General features: G+C 41.0%; 1 protein-coding gene across 1 annotated transcript; it reads right to left on the reverse strand.

Annotated features, from left to right (window-relative positions):
• Positions 1-10,738: 10,738 nt before the first annotated feature.
• LOC311219947 (uncharacterized protein) lies at positions 10,739-11,329 on the reverse strand (the record flags this gene model as incomplete). Its single annotated transcript, XM_084303303.1, has 1 exon — positions 10,739-11,329. One exon carries the CDS (start codon positions 11,327-11,329, stop codon positions 10,739-10,741), a length of 591 nt encoding a protein of 196 aa, XP_084159429.1.
• Between the last annotated feature and the right edge of the window lie 254 nt (positions 11,330-11,583).

Genomic DNA, 11,583 nt, shown 5'->3' on the forward strand with positions numbered 1-11,583 from the left:
ACAGATTTGACAGACCATGTATTTATAAGCAGAAGTCAACTGCATTTCTTGCTGCTGTTTATATATATATATATTCTAATAACTGGCAAACTGTAAGTTGTAACCTCGTTATCAAATTAAAAGGATTTAATTGACCCCTTCCCTTTGTGGCTTGGAAGAACACATTTTAAGACCTTTACGTACCAATTGCTACAGTTAAATTGCTACAAAAGACTGTATTTTACAAATCTGACATTGCTAAGCATCACAGAGTACTGACGTACAAGTCATTCCCCCATTTAAACAGTGATAGCAACATCTCAGCAACTATAAAGGAACTTCAGAAAGAGTACTTACCAGGTTCACAGAGAAAATCAGATGAAGTGAAGTCGTTGGTGAACCTGGAAGAAATGCAGTGCTTTATATACCCCTTCAAACTGCTGCCAGGCTATGCAACACGCTTCTGCACATGGGGCATAATAGTTAGCCAGCAAAACTTTTTTGCTGTATAAGCTACTTCTAATTGTAATAATTGTTTTGATAATTGATAATGGTTAGTAAATCAGCCCCACATCATACTATATGTGCAACACACCCTTTGTCTTACTTTAATCCTTAAATAGTTTTTATATTCATTTTATGACTAGTGCCATCTTCTGACCTCATTTGAATTGCAATGAATTTGAATTGCAGTGAATTGAGCTCTGTTTGCTTAGCCAGATAAATCTTCGGTCTTTCTCTTAAGCAAGAGAAATATACCAATTTGGCTTTTCTGGAGAAACATTTTCTGTTCTGCTGAAGATTCTGTTTAAATTCAGAATTTCACAGGCTTGGGAGAGTTGCAAATTTAATTTTTCCAGCTCATAAGATGGGGCATGTTATTTCTCCTGTGTGTTTAACATCCACCCAAATAATTGCTTATTGACATGCTTAATCAAATGGGCAGTATTATCCAATTAAGTACAAGGAGACATTGTGTGAGAACACATAGAATAATTTTATTGTCATCGTTCTCCATTTGTCACCCTTCAGGATAGCTGTGGTAGCCTAGAAAGATGCATTCATGTTATCCAGGAGGCATCATTTGAGACAAAAAAAAAGACTTTTTGGACACAGAATGGATGCATGCAGAGCGTGTCTGAAGACAATTTAAACTAAAATGAAAATGAATGGCAAAGGCTCTTTTTATTTATTTATTTATTTATTTATTTTTCCCTGAATACTGGTGTGGTATTCCTGGAATAGTGCTCGAAAATCACATGTGTTAGTAGACAGAGATACAACACCATAAATGGGAGGAGATCTCTCCAATAAAATTTTCGTTTACCAATAACAAGAAACACAGGGAGAACATTAGTTGTGATCAACCTTCTTGTGGGGTTAAAGCAAGTGTCACGTGGATACATGCCGGCAATATCAAATGTCCAACTTAAGTGTTTTGTTTCTAAGCCAAAGTAATCCAAAGTAATTGTAGATTTTGATTCTCAGTCACAGACTACAGTCTTTCTGAAACTAACTGGTTGTGTTTCCAGCCTGTTCCACTTGTCACACTATGTTTAATGCTTCCGTCACAGGTTTCTGGAGTTTTCAAACACCATTAGAAAATAGAGCACAAGGAGCTTATATGGTTAAAACCTTGCATCAGAATGCAAACGAGTTCTGTCAGGCATAAGTGGGCAGCTCTTGATTTGATGTTTTTGCTAGTCAGCAGTTCTTCGTTAACTCCTCAGTTAGCGTCAATCTTTCTACAGTTGAGAAATAACAATTTACATGAAGGACCCTGGGTGCTGCCTTTTGCTTCTACCTGTGTTTCAGAACCACTGGTTAGTGGTAGCATGCTGTTAACCACCCAACTATTTCCAATCCAGACTTTGAAAGAGAAAAATGTAATATCATGTGTAAAAGCAGTTTATTAGCTCCATATGATCCTTACATGCACTTGTTCCCATTTCAACTATAGCTGGGGCCAGAGACAATATAAGCTGAATTTGTTGTGGTCAGAGGATAACATGAAACATATATATGCTTGGATAATGCTTGTAACGTGACTTGGAGTTGAGAATAAAGTTGTGATCACATCAATTAAGTGAACAATTAGAACAATTAATGAAATAATCCATACAGCAAAACATAGTTTGGCAATACATATGAAGCTCTTGCACAAAGCGTGGCTCACATCCTACTGGTGGTCTGAAAAGGTATATAAAGGCTCTCTGAACACTTCAGTCTCATCAACAGCCTCTCATCCTCTACACTTCTCCAGACCTGGTAAGTCGGATCTGCTTCGTTCTCTATATGAAGTGTTAGGAAAATATTTTCTCCATGTAACTGAGGACAGTCTTCTGCAGATAGTGGGGTGCTAAGTAATGTCATTTGCCTTTTGTCATACTCGAATTTTTATAGTCATTTTGATATATGTCTTTATAGACAAGGACAATTATTTGTAAGACTGGATTCTCCTAGGCATAAGGATCAATTTGATATTGTCAGTTAGCTCCAGAGCTGTGTGTTATGATCCAATAAAATCTACTGCATGAGCTGCATCCAAAGACACACAGAGTGTGGTTCTGCTCTCCATGATTATCAGTATTTGTAGAGCAGCAGAAAGTAAGTTTGGAAGAAACAGGTGTTCATTCATGCATGCTCAGAAAAAATGTATAATGGAGATGAGCCTGCATCTTTCTAAACTCTCTTCTCTCACTCTTTTTCTGTGCTCATATAAGATCTCAGGTCTGCAAGTTGTTTTCCCTCCAGCTTCTGAGCATTGTTCTTATGCTTTATGTCCTGCTACAGGTTTATCTGCACCACAAAAGATGTATTCAGGATCACAGCTCATGAGCAGTGGATGTTCCTCCCCCTGTGAGGTGACCTGCACACAGCCCTATGCTGATGTCTACAGCCAGCCCTGCATCACGTCCTGTGGGGACTCCCGTGCTGTAGTGTACCCTCCACCTGTTGTCATCACCTTCCCAGGCCCCATCCTCAGCTCCTGCCCACAGGAGAGCATCGTGGGCACCTCGTTCCCAATACCTATTGGGAGAGGGTATTCAGGGTCACTGGGCTCTGCTGAATCAGGAGGTTCATTTGATTTTGGGGGTTCCTATGGTGGAAGCAGCTCATTTGGAATGGGAGGCTCATATGGAGGAGGCAGTTCCCTGGGCATGGGTGGCTTGTATGGAGGAGGCAGTTCCCTGGGGATGGGGGGCTCATACGGAGGAGGCAGTTCCCTAGGAATGGGGGGCTCATATGGAGGTGGTAGGTCATTTGGCTCTGGAGGTTCATTCAGAGGCGGAAGATCCTTCAGCTCCAGGACCTGCTATGGAGGAGGCATGGGAGGCTCCTATGGAGGAAGCATGGGAGGCTCCTATGGAGGAGGCATTGGAAGCTCCTACGGAGGAGGCAGCTCCTACGGTGGGGGCTCCTATGGAGGAGGACGCTCCTTTGGCACGGGAAGCTGTCAGGGTGCCAGCAGCTCCTCTGGTTACCGGAGGTCTACCAGAGGAAGCTGTAGCTCTGGTAACTTCTGAAGAAGCAACGTCTCCCACTCTGGCAGCCCTGTTCTGTGCTGACCTCACAAGGGAAACTGCAGTCCAGTGATACCAAGCACTTGTCTTTGCTGGCACATGTGGAGCTGCAGTCCTGCCCAAAGCCCTGGGAAATGTCCTTTGTGCTCTGTGTGACTGCTTTCACGAAATTCATGCTGTATTTGCCTGTCATTAAAACTATGTTGCATCACTATGTTCGCCTGAAGTTTTCTTTTTCACCTTTTCACCTAGAAGCCTCTTTGATTATGAAACACATTGCCACACAGCTCGCTGACAGCTGAATTTTTTTCACCTCAAATCTTTAAGAAAAAAAAAAAACTTTTTTTGGTCTCTCACCAGAACATCTTTCAGTTACTATAATTACTTTTTTTTTTTTTTCTTATTGCCAGTTTCACCTTAGCTTTGTCAAAGATATAAAAGTTAGATTTTCAAAGGGGGACCAGGAACGTATGACCAGCATTCCTCTTCTAACAGACCTGGTGTTTCTGTTCATCCTTCATGATTGTCCAAACATGAATGATTTTGTAATTCAACGTGAATTATAATATATATATCTTGCCTTGTTTCCTGATCGCAGTCTTATTTTTTCTATGAAGTGTCAGTCAAAAGCAATAGAGTCAGGTTTAGACATATCTTTAGCATTCAATAGACTTGTCTGGGAGATTCACCCATCAATCTCTTTGCATTTCTACTCCCAGCAATAACTACAGGAAAGAGCAACACAAGGCATTATTTTTTAGTCTCCTGTCACTCATGGCTTATGAAAGTCTCCCTTGCACACCCCTGAGATCTGAAAGCAATTACGTTGGCATATAAACTCAGCCCTCTGATAAAGCAACAGTGAAAGAAAATTCCTAAATTCCTTCTGGAATTTATACTGCAAATTCTAGGTGGCAAATCTCAGAAATGAAATAAAGCTTATGTGGTTGATTTTCTTTAGTTATCATGCAAAATCCCCAGAAAATTCTGGGAAGGAAAAAAAAAAAAAAGTCTTTTTATATTGGTTTGTATTCTTCAGGCACTCAGTAATGTATTTAAATCAACTGGACCTCACACATCCCCAAGGTATTGTGGTAATCCCTATAAACTGATTTTAAATGAAATACAGTGGTGAAATGAGTGATCAAACAGACTTCTTTAGAAGAGAAAAGCTGTGCTACCCCACAGAGTAAAGAAACATGAATCTCCAGACTTAGATGACTGCCTCATCCCTTACACTTTCTTTTTCTGCACTTGTTCCTGTCAGTAAGGGAGAAATAAAATTAAACAGTCCAACCAGTTCTGAAAAGTGTTTGTAGATGTGGCATGTTTAGATCTCATCCCTTACTTGACATGAAATTAAATAGTTGCACTGATGGATAAAGATTTACCTGATGGTTATCTGTGAGAACCATCTATTGTTTGTACACCAGCACAAAGTACTGAGTCGTCAGCTTCAGAAACCTCTGTGCCTATGGAGATGCAATACCAAACTGCTCTGCATATTTAATTTTGAATGCATCATTCAATTATCCATTTTTACAACACCTTTATTACTTAGGCAATTACTATAATATTACCATAAAACCGTATAATTGTCACTCACAGGCTATGTAAAAAGCTCTAGGAAGTAGAATGAACTAGTGGAAAAGATAGGACCAAAACAGTCTTGGAGAGAAAGAAAAGCTGAACACAATTTGATGAAGTGAGAGAATTGTAGTACAAAGAAAAAATAGGACACACTACAGAATGACATGGCAACACAACACGAAGCAGATACATCCTCGCTTCCAGGGAGGGCACAGCATTCACTGCCTATGAAGAGCTCATTTTCCACCAGTTATTCTTCTGCTGTCACAGTTTTATTGACAATAGCTGCAATAGCTGTGTCAGGCCTTTCAACTTTTTTTTTTTTTTTTTTTTTTTTAACATTGGCACAATGAAAATAGGGATCTATAATCATAAGGTGATTAACAAAAGCTGTCATTAATTAAGTCAAGCCAAAAAGAGGTGTGGGCCCCATTTTCAGAGGTATGGAGCAAGGGTGGTTTCCACTGACACAAAGGGTTTTTGCCATCCCTGAAACTTTGTAGGAGACTCTTAAACTGTTCCTGCTTTTGTACCTTTCTGCAGGTGACAATAACAATGTGAAGCACCACATAGAATCTTTAACAATTATAAAATGATGAGTTCCCTTTGCTAGGTGACTCTTCTAATGTCTGCAATTATTTACATAGCTTCTATTTAGTAATTCATCCAGAAACCTACACAACATGACTCTCATATAATGAAGTTGGGCTTTGTGTTGTGCTGTAATTGTACAGCCAAATTCCTACACAATATTGTACTGCTGCCAACACTAGATTTACAGTGGAAACTTACTGAATCCTGCTTACTAGTTTTTGTTGACTATTCACCAAGAATGAGTCCCCAGAAAGATCAACCCTGCAAGTTGACTTTCAAGAACAGCCTGATCCCAGTGCTAAGCAAAATGAGATAATTTAAAAGTTACCTCATTTCAAAGCTTGAGGTCCACGTTGGAGCAAAAAGATTTATTGATCCGGGTATGCTCTTGCAGTGGCCTTACAGCCATACCCATCACAATGCACTGTGCATTACATCCCAAAGCAAATTTTGATTTGTACTTGGGTGAAATTACTCAGAGGGCTCAGAGTTTAAAGGAGTCATCAGAACCATCATGTGCCACTTCAATCCTGTTTATCTGCTTTTTGAAAGACTTTTTCAGGGCCTTGTCCTGGCCAGTGCTCAAGAATAATTCAAGAGGCCCGATTCTGCCATGTTGCTCAGTCAATAGATAGAGGTGGGGATGCAAAGATTGCTGACTTCCCCATCAAAGGGAGATGATTCAATTTGGAAGGTATTATACCTAAACCTAAGGCTTGCAAATAAATTGTGGGACTGACACATTAGTAAGCTACTAGTAAGTACATGGAGAGATCAACTCCTGCTTCAGCTGGAACCAGAATCATGCCAAAGGGATTTTTTTTCATGAAGTTTGGACAAAAGGAAACTGTTGGGTGTTGGATAGCTGTCACTCAAAGTAGGGCTGGAAATGGATCACTAATTATGAATTGAAAGGAAAACAATTACAAGGATTAGAAGAATAACTTTTTCTTTGTGAGTGACAAGAATGTGATGAACAATGAATGACTGCATGTCCTTCCTATTGTCTAAGAATGTGTATAAAAGGGTATGGAGCTAAGAAGTCTTCTATCCTTCCAGCTCCACTGACTTATTCCTCCCAGACAACAGGGTAAGTCTAACTTCGATGCATGTCTTTGTAGCTGCAAATTGCTTGAAATTATATATATATATATTTTATCTTGCAAAATGCTAGTAGTTTTAGAAAAGATGAAGTAAAGAGAAGAGTAGAATAGGCAAAAATCTTCAGAAAATATAGGGTAAAGGAAAAAAACACAGAGTAGGGAAGAGTCTGTTCCTTTCTTCTATAGATTTTCTTAGTTATAAGGAAACCTTTCTGTAGGTTTACTTTGAAAAGAGAATGAATGGGACTTTTCTAAGCAAGTAATTATATAAGGATCAGATAACTTAGTCTCAAAAACAGTATTTTCTGAGATTCTGAAGAATGAAACGTGAATGGTACATAAAAGAAGAAATGAGAAGCCTTAAAAAGGGGTCAATCGGGTAGAAAATTTTGCAGAGAAATGGAGATTGGAAGGAAAGCTTGAACTAGGATTTAATGAGCAGCTGCAGCAGAAGGATAAGGTGTACTTGACTTACACTGGAAACTTGTTTTCACCCAAGTGTGATGGCTTCCTGACTGCATACTATCTTTTCTAGCTTCACCTCCACTCCCCAAGAAAAATGATGAACAGCATCAATTCCGAGTGCGTGCCTGCCTGTGAGGTGGCATGCACACAGCCCTATGCCTGCAGCAGAAGCCTTGAGCCCTGTGTTGCATCCTGTGGTGACTCAAGAGCTGTGGTGTATGCCCCACCGGTTGTCCTCACCTTCCCAGGACCAACTCTCACCAGCTGCTCCCAGGAGAGCATTGTGGGAACTTCGATTCCCCAGCCTTATGCTGCTTTGACCCAATACGGCTCTGATGAATCTAATGCGATGGGGGGTGCCATTGGCTCTGGAGGCATGTCTGGGAGGGGGGTCTCCTTTGGAGTTGGAGGCATGTCAGGGATGGGAAGCTCCATTGGAGCTCGGGGTTCTGTTGGGTTTGGAGGCATGTCAGGGATGGGAGGCTCTGCTGGGTTTGGGGGCTTTTCAGGGATGGGAGGCTCTGTTGGGTGTGGGGGCTTGTCAGGGATGGGAGGAGGCTCCTTTGGAAATGAGGGCTCTTTTGGGTTCGGAGGTGCCTCAGGCGTAGGGAGCTGTTACAGCAGGCAGACCTACAGAAGCCGCCGTGGATCCCGACTTGGAAACTGCAGCTCCTTCTAAGGTAGCCTGAACACCTGCAGACCACGCATCAACTTCGGAGATGAGAACACGAGATCTGAGTCTGCAGCTGGGCCTGGCTTTGAGATGGCGAAAACCCTTTGCGTCAGCAGGAGCCACCCTTGCTCGATACCTCTGAAAACTGGGCCCACACCTCTTTTTTTTCCATGTCATGCCTCACCTTCTATCAATAGTAGTTTCGTATAATACCTTCTCTCTTTTAATTGTTATTAGCCTTGTACTATGTCCTTTCTGGTGGAGTAGAAATGTTTTGGTATTTGAAAGTGGGACTTGGCTGCCAAGATTTCAGCTTTACCCTGTAAAGTGCAGTGCCTGTTACTGTCAATGCTGACCTTCTGGCTGCCTTTGGACTGTGGAATAGACCATTAATGAACTGCACTCTTCCTTTCTGTAGCACTTATTTCATGTCATATTAAAAGTCTTGTTGAATTATATCACTGGCTTTCTGGTTTTTCTTTTCCTCCACTATGCTTAATAAAGTAGGCTTAGTGGAACTGAACTCAGCAGGAGTCAAAATAGTAGGTGGAGATCCACATACACAAGGGGGAGTGGAATTCAACAGCCTGATGCGTGGCTGCATGAAAGCACCAATCCCACTGTTATTTTTGTGTAGAAAAGTATTTCTACACTTTTTAGTGACAGCCTGGAAGGAGTCACTTATGCGTACTCAGTTGAATTTGAGATTTTTGGATAATGTGGTTTGCAGAGGATGAATGGGACTGTACCTACACTGAGCTTCATGCACTCTTACCTGCATATTACTAAGAGGATCAGAGCTCGTGATCTTGAGGCTGAGCCACGAACATTTATATAAATTGTCATACACATGACTTGAGAGAAGGTTATGCCTCACAATTTACAAAGGAGAGCTAAACCCCTCATACTGTTTTTACTCAATAGATTGAGGAATGAAACACCAAATAACAAGAGTGAAAATTGCTGGGGCGTTGCTGCCTCTGTCTTATCTGCATTACATTAGAGCAAAGTTGGATGCTCCTGAACTAAAACTGCAGACACAGCAGTTCAGTAACTCCTTTGCTACTTCGGGACTCCCACGCATGCACTGGTACACCTCTGTGTGTGCCTTCAGTCTGCAGCTGAGAACACCACTTCTGCACTAAGACAAAGGATTTATATACAAAATAAAGTTTCTTAACTACCATATTACATATTATTACTTAAGTCTATGGGTTATGGTCTAACTAGCAGAACATCATTATTTTTTGCGATAGACTTTCCATAAGCTAACACTGGAAGAGATAATTCTGGCAACATTCTGTTAACACCACATAGCACTGCATGCATAAGTACCACAATATGAGTATAGCTATCTGGATGTTTCTCCTAAATCTTCGGATTGAAATTACAGTTTCATCAGAATGCTTCTAGGAGATCTATATAAGAGATTATAAATGATTTATTTATTTAAAATTCAGGTGTAAAGTTGTGGTAGGAGAATCTTTTTCCTAGCCAGTTCTGTCAGCAAGTGTACATGAGATGCTTCATGATCCTTAATTCTGAGGGAGTGTGAGTGCATCCGTGTAGCAGTTGCCTGAGGGATCTCACAGTGATGTTCCTAACAAGATCAGATCATTTCCTGGATAAATGCTCCAATTAAATTAACAAACCACAATGATTAAGACACTCAGAGGAAGGAAGTGAATGTTGTGCTTGGCACAGCAGCCCTTGCTCAGCCTACACATGAGCTCTTTCTTGTTGTGAACAACAGTACAATCGAAACAGCTCCAAAAGATTGATATAGCCATCAAGGTGAGTTTCTCAGCTTACTTCAAGGCATGATACAGGATGCAAAAGCTTCAGTCTGATTCTCTGTTGCATATGACTAACTTCTTACCATTCATTTTGGCCCTGCCTGCAATACCCAGGACTTAACTAGCACATAATTGGATAAGCTATTTCACCATTTAGACTAGATAAATCAGAGCACAACCTTATGTTCTGATGGAGTCAGGACACATGCAGTCATTCAGACCCTTGTGGGAAGTCTAAACAATTTCATCAGGGATATTCAAGGTACTGCTGGTAATGATCCTGAGTAACTGACCTAGCTTCAAAGTTATCTTTGCTTTGAGTAATAACTATACTACACCATCTCCAGAGAACCTTCAATCTAAATTATGATTCTGTTCTATTTATTACTATGTATATTTTGATGTATATATCATAAAGGAGAAAGTTACTCTAATGAATTCCTGACAAGTGATATTGTCCATAGAAAGTAATTAATTCTTCCCTGATGATGCTCTTTGAGGCATCAGAATTTATGCACAAGGTTAACTTCTTTCACACTGGTTTGTAATGAAGGAACTGCAGCAAAATGAACGCCAAAAGACCGAGCTATGATGCAACAGGGTTTTAATACAAACAAGAAGTGGAATACATTCTTGTAGAATGAGGCAACACAGAGACAAAGAATGTAATTTCCATTTCAACAAAGACTACCATCAGTCAGAGTAGCACAGGGCTCACAAGATATTCTTCTTTCAGCTGGACCCTTTCACAGTTAAGTCCCATTATTTGTTTTACTTTCTTCAGTTTCAGAAAGATCAAAAGACCAAAACATAACATGAGCAAATGACAAAGTGATGCAACATTGGGATTGTAAGCCTTAGATAAAACATAGCACAAAGAGATCCCAGGTAACCCCAACTCCTACTGACATCAGCCGGAGCAGAGGCTGCTTGGCATGTCTAATTTCCAGGCCTATATATCAATCATTAGTTTGTATCTTATCATTTCTTCAGTCATGACTTTTTCTTAAAGACTTAAAATGGCCCACAGTTTCCATAGCGATACCTATAGTATCCTCTAGAAAAGGGGAAATAATTTCTACCATATCCTGAAAAAAATGAGTTTCGGTAAAAGCTTCCCAAACGAGATATTCCACCACCGCAAGAGCCCTCCCCACCATAAGAGCCCCCAGAGCCATAGGAGCCATGGGAACCCATCCCATAGGAGCTGCCTCCACCACAGGAGCTGCCAGAGCCCATTCCTCCACCTCCGGAGCCCATTCCCATTCCTCCACCTCCGGAGCCCATTCCTCCACCTCCGGAGCCCATTCCTCCACCTCCGGAGCCCATTCCCATTCCTCCACCTCCGGAGCCCATTCCCATTCCTCCGGAGCCCATCTGACCCTCAATTTCAGGCATGGCAGTTCCCACAAAGCTTTCCTGAGGACACGAGCTGATAATGGGTCCAGGGAAAGTCACAACAACAGGTGGTGCGTACACAATTGCTCTTGAATCGCCACATGAGCTGATGCATGGTTCATTATAACAGTTGACATATGGTTGTGGGCACGTCACTTCACAAGGTGAAGCACAGCGGGAGCTAAGCATCTGTCCATAGGTAGACATCATTCCACAAGGCAAGTAAACCTGAAAGGTAGAGAGAACTGGCCCAGTAGAGTTAAGGCCAGAGGAGTGAATGAACAAACAGTATTAGAGTACTTTGGTTTGTGTAGATGTATTGAAAGGCAGTCATCTGAACAGGTGCAAATATATACCTCCAAGTAGTCTACATTAAACTTAAGATTTAGTGATTAAAAACTAATTAAAAAAAACACCTCACCATTTCTAAGGCACACTCCATTACACTTTGAATCTTACCT

This window comes from Netta rufina (genome assembly GCF_964035555.1).
Source record: "Netta rufina genome assembly, chromosome: 29".
Lineage (NCBI taxonomy): Eukaryota > Metazoa > Chordata > Aves > Anseriformes > Anatidae > Netta > Netta rufina.